Source organism: Phoxinus phoxinus, assembly GCF_949152265.1.
Source record: "Phoxinus phoxinus genome assembly, chromosome: 21".
NCBI classification, from domain to species: Eukaryota; Metazoa; Chordata; class Actinopteri; order Cypriniformes; family Leuciscidae; genus Phoxinus; species Phoxinus phoxinus.
This window is the reverse complement of record NC_136896.1, coordinates 25,195,580-25,221,523: the sequence shown is the minus strand read 5'-3', so window position 1 is coordinate 25,221,523 and position 25,944 is coordinate 25,195,580. Positions and strand designations below refer to the sequence as shown.

General features: G+C 38.6%; 2 protein-coding genes across 5 annotated transcripts in view; one reads left to right on the top strand and one right to left on the bottom strand.

The window, feature by feature from the left end:
• Nucleotides 1–1,025: 1,025 nt before the first annotated feature.
• Nucleotides 1,026–2,339, top strand: adoa (2-aminoethanethiol (cysteamine) dioxygenase a). The gene has a single exon (XM_079595614.1). The coding sequence runs from the start codon at nt 1,270–1,272 to the stop codon at nt 2,023–2,025; it is 756 nt and encodes a 251-aa protein (XP_079451740.1). The 5' UTR covers nt 1,026–1,269; the 3' UTR covers nt 2,026–2,339.
• Nucleotides 2,340–4,255: 1,916 nt separating this feature from the next.
• egr2b (early growth response 2b) overlaps nt 4,256–25,944 on the bottom strand; it is a 37,198-nt gene continuing 15,509 nt past the window's right edge. For 2 of the 4 annotated variants that reach the window (XM_079595448.1, XM_079595450.1), the window contains exons 2-3: nt 19,309–19,384; nt 4,256–6,021 (exon numbers count right to left, since the gene is read on the bottom strand). In XM_079595448.1, coding sequence (XP_079451574.1) covers nt 4,949–6,021; nt 19,309–19,384 — 1,149 coding nt within the window. In that variant the 3' untranslated portion in view covers nt 4,256–4,948. Of the gene's footprint in view, nt 6,022–6,380; nt 6,722–17,414; nt 17,531–19,308; nt 19,387–25,944 lie in introns of those variants that run through there. The other 2 variants (XM_079595449.1, XR_013795673.1) reach the window with 2 other exon arrangements.

The following is a 25,944-nucleotide window of genomic DNA, read 5'->3' as shown; positions in this document are numbered from 1 at the left end:
TGTGTTGTGTATTTAGATAGGCCTATATTTGTAATTACTAATTTGTAAAGATGGACCCGAATTTAGAACATTTAAAATATATTAACTTAACTTTAAATGTAATATGAAACAACACATTGGAGTTAAAATTATGATCATTACATTTTAGTATGTTACACAACACATCAAAATAAGTTAAACAAAAACAACAATTATTAAAAATAATGATTTTAAAATGTAGGCCTACTTTGAAACATTTACCGGTAATTTGATTTATAAGTGTGACTCTTGAAAGTGTGCACTCTTTAAGTACACTTAACTTACTTTCTTTTGCGTTAATATTATGTTATCAGCTAGTAGGCCTAGCCTGTTTTTAAAAAATAATTTTAAGATTTGAAGAACACTATCAGTGCTCATTCAATACGCTACAATTAAGCTCACTTCTTTTTCACAAAGGTGCTGTGTGTGAGATTTAATACTCAATGATGTAAAAATAGTTCATTTTTTAACTATTGTTTATTTAGGCCTATAGTCAACATTTTATTTATAAAAAAAGTATTCATTTTAAAACATTTAAAGTGTTACTTGTTGTTTTGATGAATAAATATGGCTTGCATATACACTGTTGCATTTGTTTCACTAAGAATTTACTCCAGAGATCAAACCTGTGGTTAATAACTGACATGCAATGATGATGTTGGTAGGGTGGCGATGTGTTGTTGTAGTCCAGAGTGGTTGTGGGGGAAGGGACAGAGTTGAATGGCCCAACGGGCCTCCCCACCCCTCATACTCACAAGAGAGGGTCAACAATGTGGAGGTTGTTGGGTGTTGTAGTTCTATTACTGAGCTGAATTGTGCAATTATTAAAACTGACGGCATGTTTAAAAAAACAAACATATTTACTGCGGTGTCAGAGAATATTGACATGGCCTGTCTGAATCTGTCTGCATATTTATCTGCTATTCTAATGATTTATTTTCAACCCATAAGCGCAAAAGAACTACAAGTTCCATTATGCTTCCCGGGTGTTCTGCGCATGCACAGTAGTTGAGGACGTGTGGATCTAATAGCCATGAATGGGGTGGTGGAGACGAGGGTCTGTGGATTTTATCCAGATGCAAAAATTAATGTTTGTACCTCAATGGAGTTATTTGTATCGTAACTTTTAACACGAATGCACTCGACTGCTTTAAATGCTTCACGTGAGTCAATCTCGTCCGGCTTAACAGCTCTTTTGTTTTCATCGCGTGGCTCGAAGCAAATCACGGTTTCGATTGTTTTCTATTAAACATGCCGGGGAACAAGTCGTCGCTGATCCAGAAGATAGCGAGCCAGGCTTGTGTGACCTTTCCAAACTCTTCCTCTGCCATTGGGGACAATAAAGTGTTTTTAGAGCAGCAGGCAGGGTTGGTTTCCCTGCTCTCCGACATAAGGGCTGCGGATCTGAAGATTGCGCCACCGAAGCAAGTCTCCATATCCTCCCCACAGTCCTCCGCAGTCCCTCCGGTCACATACATGCACATCTGTGAGACTGATGTCTTCAGCATGGGAGTGTTTCTGCTGAAGTCTGGGACTTCCATCCCCCTGCATGACCATCCTGGGATGAATGGCATGCTGAAGGTCCTATATGGCAAGGTCAATATAAGGTGTTATGACAAGTTGGATAAAGATGTGGGTGCTGAGAGTGAAACTGAGAGGCAGTTTGAGCCACCGCCAACGCCTTTCCAGGGGGATGATGTGAGGAGAGCCGTGCTGAGGTCTTCCGGAGAGTTTTCTGAGGAGAGCGGCCCTTGCATCTTGAGCCCTCTCAAAGACAACCTTCATGAGATTGATGCGGTGGATGGACCAGCTGCATTTCTTGATATATTGGCACCACCTTATGACCCTGATGATGGGAGAGATTGTCACTACTACAAAGTTTTACAAACTGCTGGCAAAAAGTCCGAGCAGAGCGGTGAAGATGAAACTTGGGTTTTAGAGATCCCCCAACCAGATGATTTCTGGTGCGGAGGGGAGCCGTACCCCGGTCCTAAAGTTTCAGTGTAGAGATGAACACTGGAATGGACTTGAAGCCTCTGCACATGATCCGTCTTCTTTTATTGGGACTGGGAACACCACTACATGATTTGAAATGTCCAGTCCAAGCCTATGCGCCCCATAGGCTACATCAACTCTTTGTGGCCTTGCTTTGTGAATAATGAATGTATACATTGAAAAGCATTTAGTCTTGTATAAGTGCACACTATATATCTACATAAAATATTTGTTTAATTTATTTTAAAAGACTGTACACAAACACTAATTATTATGTACTGTTTATATTTTTACTGTCGAAGTACTATTAAAATGGTTGTAAATCATTTTTATTTTGGCTTTGTCAGCATTTTGTGTGCATCATGTGCAAGGTTACTCTACATTATTATTATTGACTTACTTATTTGAGTCGCCACTGTTGCACTCATACTTGAAAGTAGTGCTATAAAATGTGCACTGTTAATGGCCATTTGCATATCTAAGTTCTATTAAACATAATAATTAGTTTGACCCTTCATAGCACTGCATACGAGAAACATTAATTAGGTGACGAGAGGAAAGTGGGACGCTAAAAAATTCTTATCTTCTCATCTTAATGCGTGGACAATTTGCTTTGCTCAGTTTTGTTATCACTAATGACACCAAATTCTGTAAATGTGGAATAGGTTGCGTCGCGTACTTGTGTGAAATCTGTTTTAAAGTCAGACTTTCAGTGTGAATGTTAGCAGACATATTATTGTCTAATGTGGCGTCATGTTTCCCACACATTGTCTGTCACATTAACGTACGAGACAGGCTTGTGTCTCAGGCCTAAAAGTAATCATTTGTTTTCATCATTCTTAAATCATTATGTTAGACATTGTCCTTTCCTGCATCCCTTAAAGGAATAGTTCACTTCAAAATGAAAATTCTGTCATCATTTACTGAACCTCAAGTTGTTTTAAATATGTATTTATTTATTTATTTATTCTGCTGAACACAAAAGAAGATATTTTGAAGAATGTCAGTACAGTTGATGGACCCCATTGACTTCCATAGTATTTTTTTTCCTACTATATGGAAGTCAATGGGGTCCATCAATTGTCTGGTTACCGACAGTCTTCAAAATATCTTCTTTTGTGTTCAGCAGAAGAAAGAAATTCATACAGGTTTGAAACAACTTGAGGGTGAGTAAATAATGACAGAATTTTCATTTTGAAGTGAACTATGCCTTTATTGACCTCATGTGAACTGAACAGAAAGTAATCAGATGGTCCTTTGTTAAGCTCAGCTAATGTTCAGTGCTGTTTGTTTGTTAAATTCAGTTGATTAAGTCTATATATCAATAACCATTTAAAGGAATAGTTCGCCTAAAAATGAAAATTCTCTCAGATACTCACCCTCAAGTTGTTCCAAACCTGTATGAGTTTCTTTCTTCTGTTGAACACAAACGATATTTTGAAGAATGTTGATAACCAGACAGTATTGACTTCCATATTATTATTTTTCCTACTATGGAAGTCAATGGCTACCGTCGACTGTCTGGTTACCGCCATTCTTTAAAATATAATATTTTTTGTTCAACAGAAGAAAGAAAAGCATCCCGGTTTGGAACAACTCGTGAATGAGTAAATTATGATTTTTTATTTTCATTTTGAAGTGAAATATCCCTGTTTTTCTAGACTGACCTGAATACAACAAAATTAAATTCAAGTAAAATTGTCAGTGTATCGTTGATGCTTTCAATTATTCACTTAATGCAGTTCTTTAGTTTTAATTGACCTCTCATCCTTTAAGTTATAACATTGCAAATATTGTCATCATGTAGCTGTGATGTAAATTTGGGGTTGTCCCAGCACTAAATGTGGGGGTTGGTACACCTTCAACCACATAAAACCACAGAGGTTCATACAGTGGCAACAATTATTTGTCCTTTTCAGTGGTTTCTCAATTTTCATAGACTCTGTAAAGAGTGGTCATAACATATTGTTTTGTGTCAAATCAGTAAATTCATAGATCACAGAGTGAGTCATTTTGTCCACCTTAAACATTACCCTGTATTGAAAATTAAGGATTGTGAATATTCACACCCTTTGTGCACTTGTAAACAACACCGTGTGTGTGGGTGCTGACCCTTATGGTTATGGGACCATGAGTCAGAGCTCAATGGTGCCAAAACGGGAAGGTCCCTAAAAGTCTACTTCACTTTTTCCTCTTACACCCCTTTATCTCTAATAAAAATTCAGACAGTTAAACAAGAGCTCACAATCCAGGTGTTGTTTATTATTTTCATGTTGACAAAGTAGGACATTATTGACCTGCGTTAGTCACTTCATAACAAATACATTTATATCAGTCAGAACAACCACAGAACAAACGTCAAATCGCTATGAGTTCAGCTATATACAATTCTTGTTTAAGCACAAATGCAACACGAAACAGTGTGTACAAAAATATATCTTCAAAAACTTTCATATTAAAGGATAATGTACAATTTAATTCAAGCCTTCTGGTGTATGTACAAGATGAACGGACAAAAGGCACGACAATGGGAGAAAATAGTGATGTTAGACACCTTTTGACACCTCTGAAAGTTTAGTTTAAATGAACTTGTTTTTTGTTTTTGTTTTTTTAAATGCAACCTCTCAACTTTCCACCTTTATCTAAGACACAATTCTCCCACGTGCTATCTAAGGTTATTTTTTATTATTAAATTAATTGGCCTAAATATATTCAAACAAAGTGCGTTTGGTCAGTCAGCATGCGACTGAGGCAAAAAGAAAACGAACATCGCACCATCTTCAAAAGTGCGCACGGCACAATATGTGTCCATATCGATTTGGCACTTGATTTCACAACATCACTTCACCCAGTTTTAATATATTACGAATGGTGCATTATTATTGTCATTATATTGCCTACATAGTGTTGGATATTGCACAGTCCAGTTGAAAGTTTACTGGCTGGAGCCGGACGAGCAGATGCCCGTGGCGACGCCGCGCTCTGAGCTGGACACACCAGAGGACGAAGAGGAGGATTTTCTCTCCTTCTGTCGCAGGTGGATTTTGGTGTGTCTCTTTCTCTCGTCGCTCCGCGCGAACTTTCTCCCGCAAAAGTCGCATGCGAACGGTTTCTCTCCGGTGTGCGTGCGGATGTGGGTCGTCAGGTGGTCGCTGCGACTAAAGTTCCTCATGCATATCCGACACTGGAAGGGTTTGTGGCCGGTGTGGATGCGGATGTGTCTAGTGAGCTCGTCGGACCGGGAGAAGCGCCGGTCGCAGCCCTCCGCCGGGCACGGGTAGGGACGCTCGTGCACGGGCGTCTTGCTGGGTCTGTTGGGGTACTTCCTCGGGCGCAGGATGGGCCTGAGGGGCAAATTCTGCGGGCTGTAGGCTGTGGGTAGCCGGGGTCCATCAGATACCGGTCCCGCCAGTGTGAAGTTCCTGATAGTGTTCAGAGGGGTTAAAGGGGGCGGGACTCTGAATGAGTCCAGCGGGCATGAGAACGGTTTGCGGTCGGGCATCGACTGCATGTCCCTCTGGCACGGGGGTTGGAAAAAGCCGGCGTAGTCCGGGATGATGGGGAACAGCCCGGAGTCTGTGTTTGGCTTTGGGGAAGAGTAGGATGGCGGAGGATAGGAGATCGGACAGGTGGAGGTGGAGAGGAATGCGGATGGGTCTTGATACATTTCTCCGCATCCAGAGTATGGTGGCGGGGGAGAGTATATGTGCTCCATGTCTGCCTGGTTCTGCGCCATGGTGCAGCTGAGAGTGCTGGAGAAGTGGCCGGGGGACACTGAGGATGCTGGTGACGAGGATGCTGAGGATGGCTGGGTCATGCCCAGGATCCCCGCGCTCACGATGTTTATCACGCCCTCTGGGTTCCAGTTTCCTGGGTACTGGGAGTCGATGGAAAACTTTCCCATGTAGGTGAAAGTTTGGTTGCGAGGGCCAGGTTGCGCGAAGCTGCTGGAATATGACAAGTCGAGGGAGCGCTTATCCGTGCTCATATCCCCGCCAAGCAAGCCATCTGCAAAAAAATGCACATAAAAGCAAGGTTTAGATACACGTGAAAGGCTGTCTCATGGATCATGAAACCATCAGATGCAAATCTCGTAGCACACTTTTACGCACACATCAGTAAAAAGCTGCTCACTGTAAAATCATCATAGCATCGTTGTTTGCAATAATTTCTGTCCCCGTTTTCTTTTTTGAACTATAGTCAAACATAATAACCACATTGTATGTTTTCCAGTTTACGCAAGTTGGATTTCCCATTCAAAATAACCACGTTTTCATTCCCATTGAATACCCTAAAGATGCGAACGATATATCAACACAGAGAGCACGTGAGGATGGAAGCGGCTGAGATGCGCGCATCATTCTTACCTCCAGAGTGCATCTGCTCGTAATGTCCTCCTAAATCACCGTTTGGAAATATAGTCACAGATGCTGGCAGTGATGTGGCAAGCTCGTCCACTGAGTAGAGGCTTTCGGCAAGCGGGTGCACAAAGCCACCCAGAGTTACGGGGGCTTTCTCCAAAGTTTTAGCTGTCATCATGAAGTCCTAAGAAGCACTCGTTCTGATGTTCACAAAGTGTTTTGTGCCTGTGCGAACGCTCGCTCAAAACGTTACATGTGGAAAGCTGTCAGTAAACGGGTTGTTTAGCGTTCACTGTGATGCCATCTGACGGATCTGAGTGTTGTTGAATGACAGATCCTTGCGGAGCTTCTAGTGGTAGCCTAGTATGTATTTATGGTGAGCCTATCAATGTGGCACTACGTCACTGACCATTTAAGGACTGAATGGCAAAAGAAAAGTAGCGCTGCGCGATCTGATTGGTTACAGACTGCGTGACGCGTTGAGGTAATACTTGTCAATGGAGAATCTTCTCTGTACAGCCGCTCATGCATAAAAAGCAATGTGCTCGGAGAAAAAAAATAACAAATTATATTGCATATTGTTTGAAAATATTTTTAGATAAAAGAAAATAATATAAATAGGCTAAAGGCATACGCTCTCTGAAAAGATAACCATTCATAAGTGGAACAAATATCTTCCGTTTTGATACAACGCATCATTCTCAATCAGGAATTCCGGTTAATTTTCACACCATAAATGGTTTTTATCCGGTAAACAGCTACACCCCTTCGTCCATTTATGGAGCATATTCCGGAAATCGAGTATCGGAAACTAGCGAGTGTTGCCGAGCAAAGAGACGCGGCTCAAAAGCGACAGAAAACCACAATCAAATGAGAGACACAATCACGGAATTTCTACCTTTGGTTCAATGGCACGTTCGGAAAGTGTGCTATTTGTTTTTGGAAAGAGGGAAACGTTTTTAGTAATGATGTTCTATAATTAGATTTCTACTGGAAATAAACTATAGTAGCCTAGGCTATAATAGTTTACGAAAGTTTTTTTTTTTTTTTTTTTTTGCTGTCTACTGCTGGTGTAGGAGCGTTCATGGTGCATTTGATAAAAACAGCATATGGTCCTATAACCGCATGAGAATTCCTGGCTCGGACAGTTTTGTTTACTGCTTAGTTTTGCCTATAGGCTAGACCTAAACATTGAATAGGCTATATGCCTATACCTCAATTAATCCATCTCTTGCTCCAACACTTAAAACGCAAGAAACTAAAACTTTCCAAATGTAAATGCCTGTATACGTAAATAGAAATGCTTTCCGCTGTGAGGTTTAAAGATGCGACTAAATAAAAAAGATGATAGAAGTGAATTCCCCCCGTGGGTTTAGAAACTGCTCTTGCTAAGACATACGGGGGAGGAGGGAGATGAGGTCGGAATTTCAGCCAATGATTTTACGCTATTACAGAATCAATTCATATTAGCATGCACAAAAATTACAGCTAACTTTTTGAGTGATTTGAGCTTCATGTCGGCCTAAATATAGGCCTTGTGCAGCTAATGGATAAATTATCCGTATTAACAGCCTTTCACCTAAAATCACCTTTAGAATGCTATGACATCACAGGTGGCCAAACATGTCACATAATATCACCTAATTATAACTAATATTATAATTTTCTACACTCATATTTGCCTTGAAGAAATCCACATAACACCAAAGCAGAGAAAATTAGCAATCACTCATGACATTTTTCAATGTTCAATAGAAATATTTGCCGCGCGCGCTCAGTGGATTGAAGTCCTCGCGCGGAGTCAGTGTTTGCGTCTCTCACACATGCCGTGGTTAAGTCACTACTCGACTTGTCTGAGTTTAACTGTTGGAATGATCGCTCGTGTCGTTGTGTGTGTGTGTATGTATGTGCGTTTTCAGGGCATATTGTTCATCTCTGGAAAAACTCTTCCATTGAACTTCCGACATCCCACACAGCATGCAGACGGCCGGTATGACTGTATGGTCGCACGTCTAAACTTTTTTTGACACAATTTACAATAGGCTACTATTTTAATACGCTATCCAATGCTTATTATCTGAAGCAAACATCATTTATCCGAGATACCCGTTTATTCAATTGAATTGAATAAACGGATTTTAGAAGCAAATGGCAACATCCATTTAAATTTCCTTAAACCTTGTAAGGTTTTGTGAACATTTAGGCCTAAACCCGAACATGAAAAGCCTGGTGGGATTACAAATTATATAACAATGGAACTGAGCGAGATTTGGAATAGGTCTATAACCTATGCGTAAATTAGTACAAAGGGTGTTTTTATTTGAGTGTGTGTAAACGGCTAGGCTACTTAAAACTATATTATAAAGCTGGCTATTAATTTAAAATATTTTTAACATAATATGTAATATATTATAGGCTACTTGTAACTGTAAATATATAAATAAATAGTTTTACGCGACCTGCGTGGGTTATGTCATAGCCTATCATATGGACAGGGGGCAGTATATGTCCCTTTACCGCGGACTGACACTTTAGAAATAGGCCCTAGTTCTCCTTTTTATAGGCCTACTGTTACTCTCTCTGTTTGATGAATAACTGATAGATGTTGGCTAAATAACATCATTAGCATAGATATATCTTCATATTGTAAAAAGAACATAATGGGTTTTGTAAACAGTTATAACAAAATGTTAACTACAGTAAGCACAATTTCTATTTTTTATTATATCTGAAGTAGAAAAAAAAGATCCAAATCAAACCAGCCTTTACTCTTCATACTTTAGATCATATTCTTTACATTTACCATTTTCAGTCATGCTAAAATTGCAGAAGGAATGGTTGTCTTTCATCTCATCATATAGGTAATATCCACATATAACATTAAATATAAAAAATCTAATATTTTCCACCTTGACAACCCCATACTCAGATGGCAATCCCAAACATGTCATTCATTTACCTCCAATTGCAACTTTTACTGTTGTAAATCAGTGTTGAGATCATTATTATGAGACATTTTCAAATGCAAAACTGATAGAATCCTCCAAGAAAAATGTTATTTCTTATTTTCAGGAATGTGTTTAATACCAATGACAAGTGTAATAATTGCATTTAAAATATATAATAATAAATTAAACAGAGAGGAGTGTTATTTAGGGTAATTTTTGAAGATCAGCTCATTAGCAATTCAGAAATTATTTTTTTGTTTTTGTTTTTTTGTTCTTCAAACATGACATGAGCTGAAAAGGGCGTCTGAATCGTCCCGCAGGAAACCTCAGTTCACACCCCCAGATTTGATAGTACAATGAAAATCCCCAAAGCTTCCTGTTGTCCATCAATCACGTATATATTTTTAGCGCCACCCTTGCAGTTATTTTTGAGAAGGTGTTGCTGTCATCATAAGCATGGCTTGAGAACAGTTTGTGATCTCAAAACACCATCAGAGTGTCATAATTACTGAATGAATTAGAAAGGGAGCCATCTGTTGCCACTGCATACACTTGTCACTGACTCTATGGACGGATACTATTACTGAGATGCTGTATAAACCAGAGCTTCAGAAGCCTTTCATAAATGAAAAAATATGACGAAAAGTCTTATTAGTAACTTTTTTTTTATACTGCCCCCACTCTTGTCGCGGGCCTAAACTGAGCGAACACTTTCAGGGCTGTTAATGGGCTTTGTGGCTAATGATTTAATAAGGGCCCCATGCATCCGTAACCTGTCTGAGGTCCCCTCTAGTCCACACGGTCCGCTCTGAATCTTTTATCGCCGCTGTCGCTCAAGCGGGCAATTAGTAAAGAGGTCGTGTCGTCATAATGACACCTCAGTAGATATTGACTGGAGTGCGTCCCCGCAAATCACCCCAAGCGCTCAATAGCGAGGCAGGGCCAGCAACACGCCACAGTTACATTATCACCCGCAGACGTTTAGTGCCGGACAGCTTCGCGTGTTTGTCAGGCGCGCCGGTGCTTTTCTCGCCCCGTGAATAAAGACTACAGCGAGTAATGTGACAGACCGTGGCCAGACTGATTACAGGGACGTGTCGGTCGCTGTTAATGGGGGAAGCCCTTTAAACAATGTCTTGGTTCTGAGCCTGAACATCCATAATGAGGAGGTAATGAACCTGCTCCTGTTTCTGCAGCCTCTATTAATTGCGATGGGAATCAGCTTCCTTCGACAGGGCAATACGAATTTGCTTTTGAGATCAAGATCGCTGGTGGATATGCATGTGCATAATGCTTGGCGAATAAATCCACCCTATATACCCCATCAGCAACTGAACTCAACTATGATATAAACTTCACTGTAATTGTGGCCGTACGACAGCTCGAGAAAGAAGCCAGGCTCGACACAAAAGCGCTCAAGTCTTCACAGGACAGCGACAATCTTCGCCACTGATTGCCACATCTGAATGCTTCACATTTTCAGGGATTCTTGTGTCCTCCCCCACAAACGAAAGAAGGAAACTTCTTCAGATGCATGTGTCTTTTGTTGTACGCCTACAGATGCAAAAATGTTTGCACACTGTGCAGAAGTGGCCCGCTTTGGCAGAGCGTGCCGGGCCCGCCGAATGCCCATTGGCAGCTGGGATCTGGCTGTCCCTGCTGGGAATGATGGTCTCAATGTAATGGACACCCACACATGGCAGCCACTGAATTCAAGAGCTTTCTTTCTTGCATGTGCTCGGGGTCTCCCGGGGTCAAATGACTCCTGCACATTGAGGAGACATAGATTGACATCCTTCTGCATCAGCCTTTGCATTGTTGGTCACGGTAGTTTCATTGTTCTCTATTACTCATCAAGTTGTCCATGAGATCAGCACACACAACAAAAGGCTTTATGATATAACTGTACTCGCTAATTGAGTAAATAGGGCCGTTTATTATACTTTGCTAGCATTGCAGTTTACTTTTTAGGCATTGAAAACATCTATCTATCTATCTAGAAAGAAAAAAGGAACGGGAAAACGGGACAATTTACAAATCTGCTCTAGGAAAGGAATGTCTCTCCAAACTGGTCCGGCATATGACAATACACCATAAAGCAAGCTGTCAAGCTACGCCCACAAAATTCAGATGAGGTTTGTCGAAGAGGGGTGAATGGACACAAACCTGCTCCAGAGCCAGCTGAGATCTAAAGACTAGCCGTGGGAGACTCCGCACAACATCAATTGTTCTTTTTTTACCGAGTAGGAGGCCGTTTTTCTTAGTGAATTTGTGTAGGTGTTACTTTTCTATAGATGCTCACCTTCAAAGGACTTTTCCGTTTGTGCTGTTGGTATTGGCGAGCTCGGTGATTATCGTATCTGTTTATTTTGGTAATAATAATCTGTTTGCATTTCCTATTTATGTACAAGAGCCTGACTGAGGAGATTAATGAGATGATATTCCACTGCCTTTATAGAGAAAGACATTGTCTCCATATCAGGATTGTGCTTAGAAGATGTGAATGTCTTTAAATATTCTGTATGAAAATATCCCCTATTTAAACAAAAATCATAATATTTTTGATTCTAGCAACAGTGAAAGTTATTCCCAAAAAAATTGTTAAAACTTTTAACATTATTTTCTATCTTGAGTCTAATTACATACATTTTATTTTAATTTGACATTTTTTTTGAAGGACAACACACCATTAAGTCAACTCAGATGACATAATTGCTCACGGGAACGGTCGAGAGCAATAATACCTTTCCGTGAAAAAAAAAAAGTTTCGCCCTGGTATATTTGATAATATTCCATTATCCACATTATCTAAATGAAGGTCTCTGCTCACAGAGACAAGTACTGTACACCCACAGGTTCAACATCATGCAGCATTACAGTGCATTAAAGTGCACACACACATGCTCAAACACACGAAGAAACATTGGTGATGGTGAACGCTATACTCACATTATCAGTGCAGCATGGAGAGTGGCTCTTTGTGACTTCCCATCATATGAGTGGGCTCCTCCAAGAGCTTCACGCGGCTCCAATAGCAACACAGCGCTCCACACACACTCACACACTCCTGGGATAGCTGGTGCTCCTCATGCAAACTGATCTGGTTTCAAACTGATTGCCTATATTCTACCATGTGGCTATATGAGGTGCTGTCTTACTCTCGCGCGCTGGTTTATGGGGGTGTAACAATGTGGAAGAAGGAAACTCAAGACAATGCTTGGACTTCATGTGTATCCTACATCTTTGACATTGAAATTATCATGATAATGTTAAGTCAGAGGTGCCAAAGCTGAACTGCTTTGATGGACAGAGACGTGGGTTCTGGTGTCATTCAGACATCTTGCTCAGAGGGTGGACAACGCAGCCATGCATGCGATACACGTGTTCATTAACTGTTCTTATGCAGTCCATCGGATAAGTCACAAAACAATGATTATCTTCCTATTTAATTACAAAGCACATTGAATTATCAGCTACATTTCTTTTGTTATTCCATAAGGATTTGAACACACCCCTAACGCTAAGTAAACTTGGGAACTCACTGTTTGCAGACCTTTTGAAAGTGGGACCAGAGTCATTCTCAGGGAACTGAATCTCATGAGAAAACGTCAATATTTTGTATGATGCGATTCGTACGAAAACGCATGTTTGTATGATGTAAGACGAGATTGTACAAATTCAATTCAGCAAAAAGTAAAATAGTTACAAATTCCCATGTGACTGTGACGGAATTTGACATGAAGTTGGATTCTTTTGACTTGGGCCAGTAAACAACTTTATATATAAAAATGTTGCCTTTATGCTGCCATTGTTAACTTGATAAGTGCATTGATAAGTTTGAATGCAATTTTTTGTCTTGTTAAACCGCAAAGTAATAATCATAGTCAAAATGTTGTCACTGGTTGTGTTCTGATCCGTTCTCAGAGCACCGTCCTACTGGGGCAGCAGGTCACGTCCCAACACAAGCTTCATTATTACTAATTACACCCGGTCCATCATTGACTTTTGCCTTCCCTATTAGCAACATCAGCCATTAACACTAATGTTCTGTTTAACACTGAAGATGCGAGACTTTTTTCTGTTCCCTGGGACTGACTGTGGCATAATGGGTGAACACTCTGAGCCTCTTTACTCTTAAATTCATGCATTACAGATGGGATCCCATTCATTTAGAAAGTTTCTGATAAATTTCACAAGCTTTATGGTGAAAATGACTGTGAATGGCGTGTTTATAGAATGTAAAAAGACTGTAGATATCAGGCAAGTTATCAAATTGAGTCAAGTATTCCTAGTATTCAAATTTAATTAAATAAACACGACTAAAATCATTCAACGAGCACACCACTTTCAATAGCAGCAACACAGATCACAATAGTGTCAATGACATCAAGCCTGGCACGACATTTGAACAGAACTACATTGAAGAGTAATATCAGTGAATATAGCAACTTGTGGTTACACTTTATTTTGATGATCCTCTTAAAGGGTAACTGTTGCCAAAATTGAACCTAGGCTCTTTTTGTTTATCTACTTGAGTTAAACTTTCATTTAAAGTTTGTTCGTTCGCTGTTTTTAAAACACTAAGAAGGCTCGACACAACATAAAACTGTGGTCGAAGTATCACCAGAGGCTCTACATGAACTCAAGCGTTGAATTCATTGTTTGTGTACACAAAGTTTACTGAAAAAGAAAGGTTTTGTACTACTCGCTTTATCAGTGTTTCCGGTGGCTGGAATTTTGTCAGTCAAAAGTAGTCGATCTCCGAATGCAACGTAACAGGGAGGAGAGTAAAGATGGAAAGCTGCTAAAGCTTAGTTCCATCTAAATTCACAGATAATTTGTTGTTTTGTCGTTAGTGAAAATCAATATTGACCTTGTATTTGAAAAAGGATCCTCATATAATAATGAAATGATTCAGTGATGCAGATCGACTATTTTTGACTGACAAAATACCGGCGGCCGCGAAGAACAACAACAGCTACAGTGAGTTGTTCAAAACCTTTCTTTTTAGTAAACTTTGTGTACACAAACAATGTAGTGAATGCTCAAGTTCATGTATAGAGCCCTTGGTGATACTTCGAGCACGGTTTTATGTTGTGTCGAGCCTTCTTAGTGTTTTAAAAATAGCGATTTTTTGATGCTAGAAGCATAGATATACATAAAAAAAGGCTAGATGTCTCATCCGCGCTGCTGGCCAATGGAGGTCGACGTCCGCACCTGGCGGCCATCTTGTCACAGTCAGCTCACTCACTCGTAACATTGTTTTAATAGTGCATGTACTTTTTAAATAACCATAACTTGCTCAATTTTCAAACTGGTTGGTTTGTTATAAACGTCACATGTAGTTATGACACTGCATACTTATGTATAATTATAATATTATATGTTTCAACATGTTCAAGCATCCAGAATTATAGCCACGTTAATAACGTTTGTAAGAAACCAAACCGTTTGTAAATCTGTCAAGGATTTGGACAACACTTTATTAACGTTACGTATACTCTGGTAATAACAGTAAATTATGCATAATTACATTCAACTAAGCCTAAACTAGACCAAACCTAACCCAATAGTAAGTACATGTAGTTAATTAATATTAAATGTATAATTGCACTGTAACAAGGACACCTTAAAATAAAGTGTAACCATCAAACAAAAAAATCTGTTTTTGTATCTTTCTTCTCAGTCTAATGCATTGGATTTAAAACAACAACAACAACATTATTAACAACACTGCATAAAATATCGTAAAAGCGTCGTAACTAAAACAAATCCATGCAATTGAAATTTAAAATGTGAGGCGATACAAAGCTGCACAACATAGGTGTGTGTGGGGAGCAGCGTGAACATATACAGCACAGAAAATTAAGCAAATGGCATCATTATAAGCGTTCATCTTGGCTTGCGAGGGGTGCGGGAGATGATGGGGTGTCTGTGTCTTCAGCGGTCTCAACAGACAGAGCTGCATGTCAGCCGCTGGTAACAAATGGTTCTGCTAAATCAATCTTTAATTTGATGCCAGCCTTTTGCTAATGGAGAGTCTTGTTAGAGTCTTAGCCTTTTGTCGGCTCAGTCAAAGTTTAGCCATTATGCAGCAGATCCATCATTTCTAGATGTGGTCAGTAATGAATTGTGTGCATCAGCATCATTAGAGGTTTATGAACCAAAAGCTTCCACCTATTAAATGGAGCTATTAAAGACCTTCTTAATGTTCACCCTGTTTAATGGTGAGAAATAGACTAAAGCAGTCATGGGAGGAAAATTAGTTGATTTTGATTCATTAGATGTACACTCATTTATGTGATCCTGAGTGATTGCTTTCTAATATACTGTTTCCCACCAAAACAACAAAAGGACATTATGTCTTCATCGTGAAAATCATCTTATTTAAGATATGAACTTGTTCGTGAGATTTCACAGGGGACCAACCGTCTTGCACAAATTCTAAATAAAATAATGCTTGACATTGATCAATCCATATTCGTGAAAAGGCATAATTCATTTGAGTGTGTGTGTGTGTGTGTGTTTGTGTGTGTGTTCTCTGATACACACACAGTTAATGCATGCTTGTTTTTGTATTGTTTTGTCCTTAACCCTAAATCTAACTCTTACAGAAACTTTTGGCCTTTTTTAGATTTAAATAAAAGTTTATTTAACATTGATCTATTAGCTGTCATTGCGTCCTATTCATAAATGTTCCTAATAATGTGGAAGGCTGTATACTGGTTACCGAATTGATTTCTATTGTTTATATATTATACCATATTAGTAAGTATCTCTATTACAATTGTTCATACTTATATGTTTAAAAGTTTATTATAGTATTACATGTCTAGAGACCAGAATATTTTTTAGATTTTTGACTTGGGCCAGTGAGCAGCCGCCTAATAACTTCCGAGGGTTTACTCTGAACACTTTAGTAACTGCTTAGCAACACCCTGGAAACCACTCAAATTTTATTTAGCAAATGGCTTCAGACAGTAAATAGTGGGAAAGTTGTCAGGCCACCGATGTTGGTGAAAGTATTATTATTTTTTACGTGCAAGTGGCAGTCACAATAAAGAAAATTCAAGAAACTCTTTGGTATCTTTAGCTTTTATATAAGCCATTACTAAGACAGAAGTTGTCAGTGAAAATAGCGATGTAAATAGTCCAATTTAACATGCATTTAAAAAAAAGTGCTTGTCACGGAAATAATATACTTTAGAAGAATATAGTTAATTGTGAACTGAATGTAATGTTTTTGAACACTACCAAGATGTATTATAATTTACATTTATATTAAATGTAATTAGTTGAACTTAAGAGAGCCACTTTAGGACTTAAATACATCTTTATATGTAATTTCATAATAACTTCTATTGTCTTTGTAATATTTTTAAAGTGTACTACTGAATAACAAGCATTTATGGTAAACTAAAATATACATAATTTATTTTGATGTAATATCGAATAACTCTACAGTTAAAATTATAATCAAGTACTTTACATTTGCTTCAGTGTGTTAGTCAGCACATCGAAATAAGTGTACTTTAAAGCACAACAAATAATGACTTAAAATGTGCTTTAAGGAAAAACTTTTTCTGACATTATATGGCCTGGTTTCACAGACAGGGCTTAAGCCAGAATTAGACATTAGTTCAATTGACATTCAAGTTTTTATTAGAAAGAACATTACTGGTAAGCATCTTGAGACAAAACAATGGCACAGACGTATTTTAAGATATATCAAACCAGCTCAAGCATGCATTTTAGTCCAGGGCTGTCTGTGGAACCGAGGGTATATAAACATATACTCAACTCTCTCTTGTTGTCAAATTTGAGTCAGTGTTTGGAATGTTGGAGAACATATGGAATATTTCTGGACTTGGCATGCAACTCAACACCATCTACCTATGAACCAACAGCGTCCCACTGTCTCTCTGGGCGCTCTGGGAGTAAGGTAAAGTCAGAGCGGCAGCGCTGTTGTCCAGGGGAGAACACACAAAGGCCCAGTGGCAGGTCCATTCTCCCCCAAAGCCGATACCACCTGCAGGGGCCGGCCCCTCTCCTGAGCGTCCCAGCACCGCTCTCCAAATGATGATTAATCACGGGGGGCCGAGGGGGGGCTCGGACCCTGACACGGCCATAATGCTGGTCACCAGAGTCTGGATTGGCCAGCGGAGATCAGTGGGTGGATGTCTACGGAAGATGGATGACCTCGGACTCCTGTCATTAACAAAAGAAAACAAAAACAGACCACAAAAAGAAAGGCAGCTCGGTGTGAGGGAGACTCGGTTTGTGTGGGAATAAATGAGGGTTCTGACATTAGCAAACGTTTAAGACACTCAACTTTCCCAAACGCAAAGTAGTCCGAGCCCTGACACTATGCGTGACAGCCGTGAACTTCTGGAAGTTTGTGATCGCTTGCTCTCATCAGCGGAAAGAAGAGCCGCGGCGAGCCGAGATTTTCTCTGACAGTTACAAATGAAGCCGCGATTCATTATTTTCCAGGGAATTCGGTCTTCTGCAGACGAAGATGGAGATGCAGCCATGGCGTCACTGCCCATTTGGATGGAGATGAATCAAGGCACTTTAGCCCAGACGCAGCACTGACAATCACATCAGCGAGGCTATCGGACTCCCCTCTACTCCTCGCGGACGGATCCGGTGTGGAGCGGAGCGGGTAATAAAGGCTCCTACTGAAACCCCATTAAGCCCAGTCTCCAAAGACCAGCTCATTAGCATAGCGGAATATTCCCCCCGTTTGTGTAATTCTATAAACTCTTATTGCTTCCACTATCCTATTCTTAAATGACGCTAATAATGTGGAAAGTTTAGCTGTATAAATGATTGTGTTCTCGCGTTTTTGCAGCTTGTGTTCGTTTTAATCCGGGGTCTGGTTACCTCATTCACAATTCCCCTAATGACCCATCTTTGTTAATTAAGCAGACGAGGATGGGGGAGGAGGGGGAGCAGATGCAGGAAAAGACACGTTTCTCCTTTGTTGTCAAATTGACACGAGTGCCTGTTGTCTGTCTGAAATTAAGGACATAACCATGCTATATAGCATCTATTACACGGTTATACATGTTAAACAGCCCAATATCAACAAATTAATGATCTTTTGACCTTTAAAGTAAAAAAAAAATTTAACATTTTATTTATATACAGTGCTGTGTACAACATATTATATAACAAATACATGCACATTGTATACATTAAGAGTCACTTTTATGCATTCATTTAAGATTGGTGTTTTGTTTTTTTCTGAAAATGTGCAAAAAATTGACGGCAAACACTTTATTACAGCATCATATGAGCAGACCAAATTCAAATATTTCATTTTGTTTTCAGCTACCAATAAATATGAGATTCTTCTGCAAAAATGTGAAAGAAAAAGTGTCTGTGCTGCATTTTGTTGCATTGTTTGTTCCTTAAATGAATGATGTTAGCTAACTGCATTTGAATTATCTACTGTACATTTCTGAAATATGAACATTACTTGGACACAGTCACGTCTGATAACAGATCAGATCATCACGGTAACACTTTATTTTACAGTGTCCTTGTTACATATGTTACACGTACTTACGGTAGTAATAACAGTAAATTATGCATAATTACATGCAACTAACATTAAACCAAACCCTATAGTAAATACTTAAATATATAATTACACTGTAACAATGACAACTTAAAATAAAGTGTGACCCAGATCACTCTAACATGCATTTTTCTGTAAAGCTGCTTTGAAACGATGCGTTGTGAAAAGCGCTAAACAAAAAAATGTGAATTGAATTGGATTTTCTTCGAAATGTGTGATTTTTGGAGCTGTGATTAAACAAGGTATTTCTTTGGGCATGGGTCAGAATATGTTAACAGGAGACCATGTGAAAACTGAACAGCTTTTGGTGGAACAGATACAGCCATAAGAGCTGCATTTTACACTTAGCATATAGTAGTAGTTATTAACATAAGAGGGAACAAAAGAGCAAACTGGTTACCTGTAGGCCTGCAGTCCCTTTTAGAAACTCCGCATGAGCTCTTCCAGCAGGATTTCAGTGGGTGTGGATCAAAGATCTGGAAGTAGGAGAAAAATCGAGTCTAAATGCATGTATCATTTTTGCATTCATGTTGTTCTCCTGCATTTATAAAAACAGATAGTCCTGGTTATGGTCCTGGGTACTGATTGGTCAAAACGCTTATAAGCGTTAAGGGATTATTTTGATGGAAGAATGACACTTAATGGTTGCTTAATACATTTATTATGTGGTAACAAGTTTACACTTTATTTTAAGCTGTCATTGTTACAATGTAGTTATACATTTAAGTAATAACTACATACTTACTAAGGTTAGGCTTAGGATGAGTGTTTGGTTTAGGGTTAATTGCATGTTTAATTATGCATAATTTATAGTTATTACTACAGTAACTACATGTAACGTGTAACGATGACACTGTAAAATAAAGTGTTACCAAATTGTATTATGACAATAAGGCGACACACAAATGAGGGTTCTTCGGTTGATATCATTTCTATATCATTTCCATTTTCCTTTACATACGGGTTTCTTGACACCCGACAACAAAACTTCTCCCTGTTGACTCCATGTTCACCAAATATTAATCATATTTGGTCCCACATTATATTAGGTGTCTTTAACTTATCAAAAAATATTGATATAGGTACAATGTAATTATTGTCCATGTTTTAATGTAAAACACTTTTGCTGCTATTGGTTAGGGTAAGGTTAGGGATGGGAGTAGTAGTATGGTTAGGTTTAAGGGTCGGTCAACAGTGCAATTACACAAATAAATCACAGATGTAATTACATACAGCTTTAGTAATATAATGTAAAAACGGGTGTATGTACACAATAAGTGCATCGTGTCAGATAATTAATTTAAATACACTTATAAATATAAAGTTGGTCCGAATATTTTTGGTTACACTTTATTTTAAGGTGTCATTGTTACAGTGCAATTATATTTTTAAGTACTGAGTAATATTAAGCAACTACATGGGTTATAGGGTAGGATTAGGGTTTGGTTGAGGGTTAATTGCATGTAATTATGCATAATTTACTGTTATTATGTAACATATGTAACAAGGAAACTGTGAAATAAAGTGTTAACATATTTTTTATTACAATTATACTTTTGTAAATAAATCAATAGTTTATTCCCAAACTGAAAATGTATTCATCATAGAAGAGGTGCATTTGAGTAGTTGCTTGTATAATTTTTTTTTCTTCTTCTAAGCATCACGTCACTGACCCACATCTAATGGCAAAGGGTTCCCTGTGTTTTCAATTGGTAATTTCTTCAGGCGTCAGCAGGACAGTGTATGTTCTTGCACTGTAGATTTTTCCTTTATCACACAACATCCTGGCTCTTCCTGTGACTCCCTCATTTTCTCAGTGCATGAATGTCCCCAATACAGTGAAAGTACAGACAGGGCAATTTTCCCTGACATGCACTGCCATCTTGTTTTGCTCAGCGAGACAAAGAGGGGCCGACTGATGGCTTTGTTCGGCCAGACAAGCCCTTGACAGGCGAGCTCCATATTCAAAGCATCTTCTTCCTGTTCCTCTGCATGGCTCAGGATAGCGCCACAGCCCTGCTTTAGCCCGTGAGTTAATGTTCAACCAGGTACAGGAACTGACGTTGTGCTTACGTAGTGGAAGTGTGTCCCCCCCTCGCTCAGGATAATCAGTCTCTCCTGACAGCTAGCTCCACTTAGCTTGTTCTCAGCTTGTAACGCGCCATGTCCAATTAGCTCTCGGGGTGCTCCGTCTTCATCCCTAAAGACTGGAGAAAGCAGCGACTGCTCACATCGACCATGATGGAGAAGGCCTTGATTGGACAACAAGACGTCCTGCAGCCACAGTCCAGACTGAGTCAGCTAATCATCAACTTAGTGTCCGCCGGTAGAAGTGAAAGTCTGTGGCCTGGACAGGAAGTCTCAAACCGGGCCCTCAGTGCCAGGCCGAGGAGGTGTTGAGAGACGCTGCTATTGTCTCGAACGGCCTGTCGGTGAGTTTCTGCTGATGAAGACATTGACTGTGTTACAGCAGGAAATGGAGATGTTGAGCTTTCACTAAAAGGTGTACGAGGCCTGGTCACACAACAGCACTTTTATTCATACTTGATTATTATTTTTTTGGTAAAATGTCTTATTCAAATGTTTGATGTCTTTTCTGTAGGCATATTCATTCTATTTTGATATTATATTTTATTTTATTTTTATTTATTCTATTTTATTGTCCCTGACTTTCAATCCTAACATAACAAATTCTGTCTAAAAAAATATGATAATCTAAAGAAAGTATGAAATAAACAAACTATTTAAATATTTAATTGTGTGAAAATTAATTTCCAACGTCATCACCACTTTTGCTGCATATAGTGACAACGGTGTCAGATAAGATCTTTAGATGAAAACAAAATAAAATATATATATATATCACTTTCCATTTAAATGGTTTTATTGTGCATAAATCAAGCTTGTGAAAATATTGTTTAATGTTGTGTAATGTAAATACTGTATTTTAATTTCATTGTAAAAAAATGTTTTACTGTCACAAACTAGTTATTATTATTTATCATTCCCGAGGTGTCATTTCCATCTTGAAATCAAAATATTGCTCCTGTAACCCCCCCCCCCCCCCCCAAAAAAAAACCAGGATTTTTTTCTCATTTACCAATGAGACAAATGTGTCAGTAAAGAGCTTTAGATGAAATATGTAATGTGTAAGAAAATAAATCACCTTTCAATTGAATACTTTTTATTGTGCATCATTTTCAATCAAGATGTAATTTATGAATTCATTTAAAAAAAAAAAAAATTGTGTGTAAAAACATTGTTTAAATTTGTTTGTTTTTATTTTATTGTCCCAAACTTTCAATCTTAACAAAAAAGTCTGTCTTAAAACTATTATAATCTAAACAAACTCTGAAATAAACAAACTACCTAAATATTTATGTGTGTAAAAATTGTTTGTATTAAAGGAATAGTTGGAAATTATGTTATCATTTACTCATACAGGTTTAAAACAACTTGAGGATGAGTTTCTTTCTTCTGCTGAACACAAAAGTAGATATTTTGAAGAATGTCAGTAACAGTTTATGGACCCGATTTACTTCCATAGTATTTTGTCTCCTACTATTGAAGTCAATGGGGTCCAACAACTGTCTGGTTACTGACAGTCTTCAAAATATCTTCTTTTGTGTTCAGCAGAAGAAAGACCCTCAAGTTGTTTCAAACCTGTATGAGTTTGAGTAAATTATGACAGAATTTTCATTTTTAAGTGAACTATTCCTTTAAGTTTAACACAAATTAGATCTGTCATTTCTGAGGTGTAATTTCCACCGTGATAACCAATTTCAAGTTATACTGGCTTACATACAGTAGCAAAGAAACAGTGTAAAGAGGTTAGATGAAATAGAGTTATGGGATGTGTGAGAAAAACAAAAGAAAACGCAAGACAAATAATTTTTCAATAAAATGCTTTTTTATTGTGCGTCATTTTCAATCATCTGTAATTCGTACACAAAGTGTGAAAATATTTAATTGTGTGAATTTAGGATTAAACAAAATGTTAGCTGTGTTAGCGTAAGCTTGCATTAGCATTAGCAAGAAGTCGACTATTTTTTTGACACAATAACTATTTTTCAGTCCACAAAACCAAAAAAACAAGTGACACCCAAATATCTCTCAGGAATAGTATCATCTTGTATGACTTGAAGCCTGGAGTTATTTTGTCATAAGGCAGTTCGGCTGTTTTCATTTTCATATGAAACTTCCCCACATACATGTTTACACGCCTTTCAGTGTGACTAACAAATGCCAAAGGACGAAACTATTTAGTCATGAAATATCTTCTTAGGCTCAACAATATCTCTCGAAAGATTATAATAGATGCAATTAAAGGTTCTTTTGCTGCGAAAACCTTTGTATTTGAGTGTTGTAGCCTTCCGTTTACTCGAAAATATAACCACCCTGATCCAAGCACAATCTAAACCAGCCTATAAAGGTAAAAAAAACACACAAGAGAATGAATCTGACATCAGCCGTGTGGAAATCGAATACATTTACCACAGCTGAGCTATTAGAGAGCGAAAAAAAGGCAGAATAGATTAACGTTCAAAAGTGATTATTGGATTGAGTCGAAATAGAATTACTGCTTTTGTCAGTATTGCAACATCTATAAAGATGTCAGTGATTTGGAAAGATCATTACAACCTTAAATTGTCTGGCAGGGATATGAGAATAGGCACTGGCTCATATATTACCCACAGTCCTCCTGTGGCGTGATTGAACTGTGCCTGCTTTGCTTGTGAGAAAGCATTAATCCTGCTCTAGACGAGGGTAAATTCTTTACGTTTGCTAAGTGGATGGAAGCATTAAGATCAAGGTCTGTAATGAAAACCGAAGGTGACGCGTGTGTGAAGAAGCCCAAGATGAAACTCAGGAATTTCACATTTTGCGAAGACACAAGTTGCTTTGTTTAAGATGCACAATTTGATTTCACCGCAGTTATTTTCTTTTTTTTTTTTGCCTTCGCTGTTTTCGCGATCTTTCTTATCTCTAGTTAAGGTGAACTTCTGCCTAAGAAGAACATGCCAAAAACCTGCGAATTCTCCTTCTCTCAAGAACAACGAGGCAATAAAAGAGGTAATAAAATCAGTAATGCCCTGATGTGGAAACATAGCCTGTAATGATGTTTTTGTCTCTCAATCTTCCGTTTCTCACCAATTAAAACAGTTCAAATGAGCTCACCCAGCTGCATCATATTTCTCCATGCAAATGATGGGAATTTGGTTTGTTCTCCAGTGACAGTAAATCTAATAAATACCACGATTCTCTCTCTTTTTTCCTCAATGATGAAATGCAGGTGCGGAGTAATTGGTGTATTTATCCTTGAGGAAGTGATATGTCTGAAGAGAGAGAGAGACCGAGTGAAGGAAATAAGGCTGACGAAACCTGGTGATCAGAGACGGCCTGATATGTGAGATGTGTAGATCGACTCGCTGGAAAGAATCCATGTGAAAATTTGGATGTGGTGAAATCTAGATTGTCTCATTTTGTGAAATAATTGTTGTGCAATCAGCAGATTGGACAAAATAAAGAAAGTTATCCTTAAAAGCAGTGGTTCTCCGCCAGGGGGGCCGGGGCCCACTAGAGGGCCTCAACAAACTTCCAAGACAACAAGCATTTAAATAAGCTAAAACAACAACAAAAATCAAGATATTTCCTATTTTATTAAAAACAATTATATACAAAATTATAGAAGAACCAAGATTGTCTACAAAAACCTGGATAAGACAGGAAAAGTAACGTAAAATCTTTCTTTTAAATATATTTGTCCTTAATCATCCTTATCCAGTAAGCAACGAAGTCATGGGGCCTTTGAATAGTGTTGTGGACAATAGGGGGGTCTTGGAATAAAAAAGGATGAGAATCTTAAATGCATAACTATTCTGAGGGTGTGAATGAAGCACAAGGCGGAGTGTGTGTGTAAGGCTTGGCAAGGCTAACCCTGCGTCCGAAATCAAATACTTCTCTACTAGTATGCGAAAAACAGTATGCCGACAGAGTAGTATGTTCGAATTCATAGGCTGCATCCGATATTGCATACTTCCCTACTCTATAGTAGGCGAAAAACAGTATGTGACACAAGTAGTATGTCTGAATTCACAGTACTCATAAAGAGTTTAGGCAAAAAGTACCTGGATGACCTACTTCTACTTGTGAGATTCTTAAGTGTACATACGATGGACACTTTACAATCCCATTAGGCCACGGGAGAGAATTTATGAATGGATGTGAAGCGACGCAACTTATGCTGGTAGGTCACATGATAATGACAACATGGCGAATGCATCAAGCCTTACTCTGGAGTTGGTTTACCCTCATTCTATGGTAACATCTATAACTGGTTTTATTTACTTAAAAAAATATTAACCAGGCTATTAGGTCACACCTTCAACCTTTTCTAGACCGATAGAGTGTCCTTTGTTACACATAGTACTTATTGCTTTGGTTTAGTTTAAAGCTGCAGTCCGTCGTTTTTCCTCTTTGTCGCCATCTCTGTTAGAAATCTGCAATTGCAGTTATTCACGGAATTATTAACTGTGCGTGAGTAGTAAATCGGCATGAAACAGCGCGGATGAACACAATGTATTGAGGAGAACCTGTCGCGTCGCTGTGGATACTGTACTGTCATCAGCAATGTCAGAGTATACTTTTTGAAAGTGTCAACATTAGAATTTTCATCGGTAAATGTCATCTGAACAAGTAAGTAACATTCACTTTTGTTCTGACCAAATTCGGGGGGTGGGGGGAAGCATTGCAGTAGGCTATATCATGCTGATTAAATCTAACGATTGCTTATATCACGTCAAAACGTGAAAAATATATTTTTTCTGTAGCCACTCTGAAGTCTGAAGTCTTTGGGTTTTACAACTGGTGAATCTCCAGTTGTCACTGGTGATTGTCGCTTTAAACTTTCGGGATCCGCCATACCAAGTGCTAAGCTAAATCTCCACCATCATCCACACACGCTAGCCGAGACTCCTTCTCTATGTGTACAGAAGTGACGTAATGACGCAAAGACATGCTCGAAATTCCCGCGGAA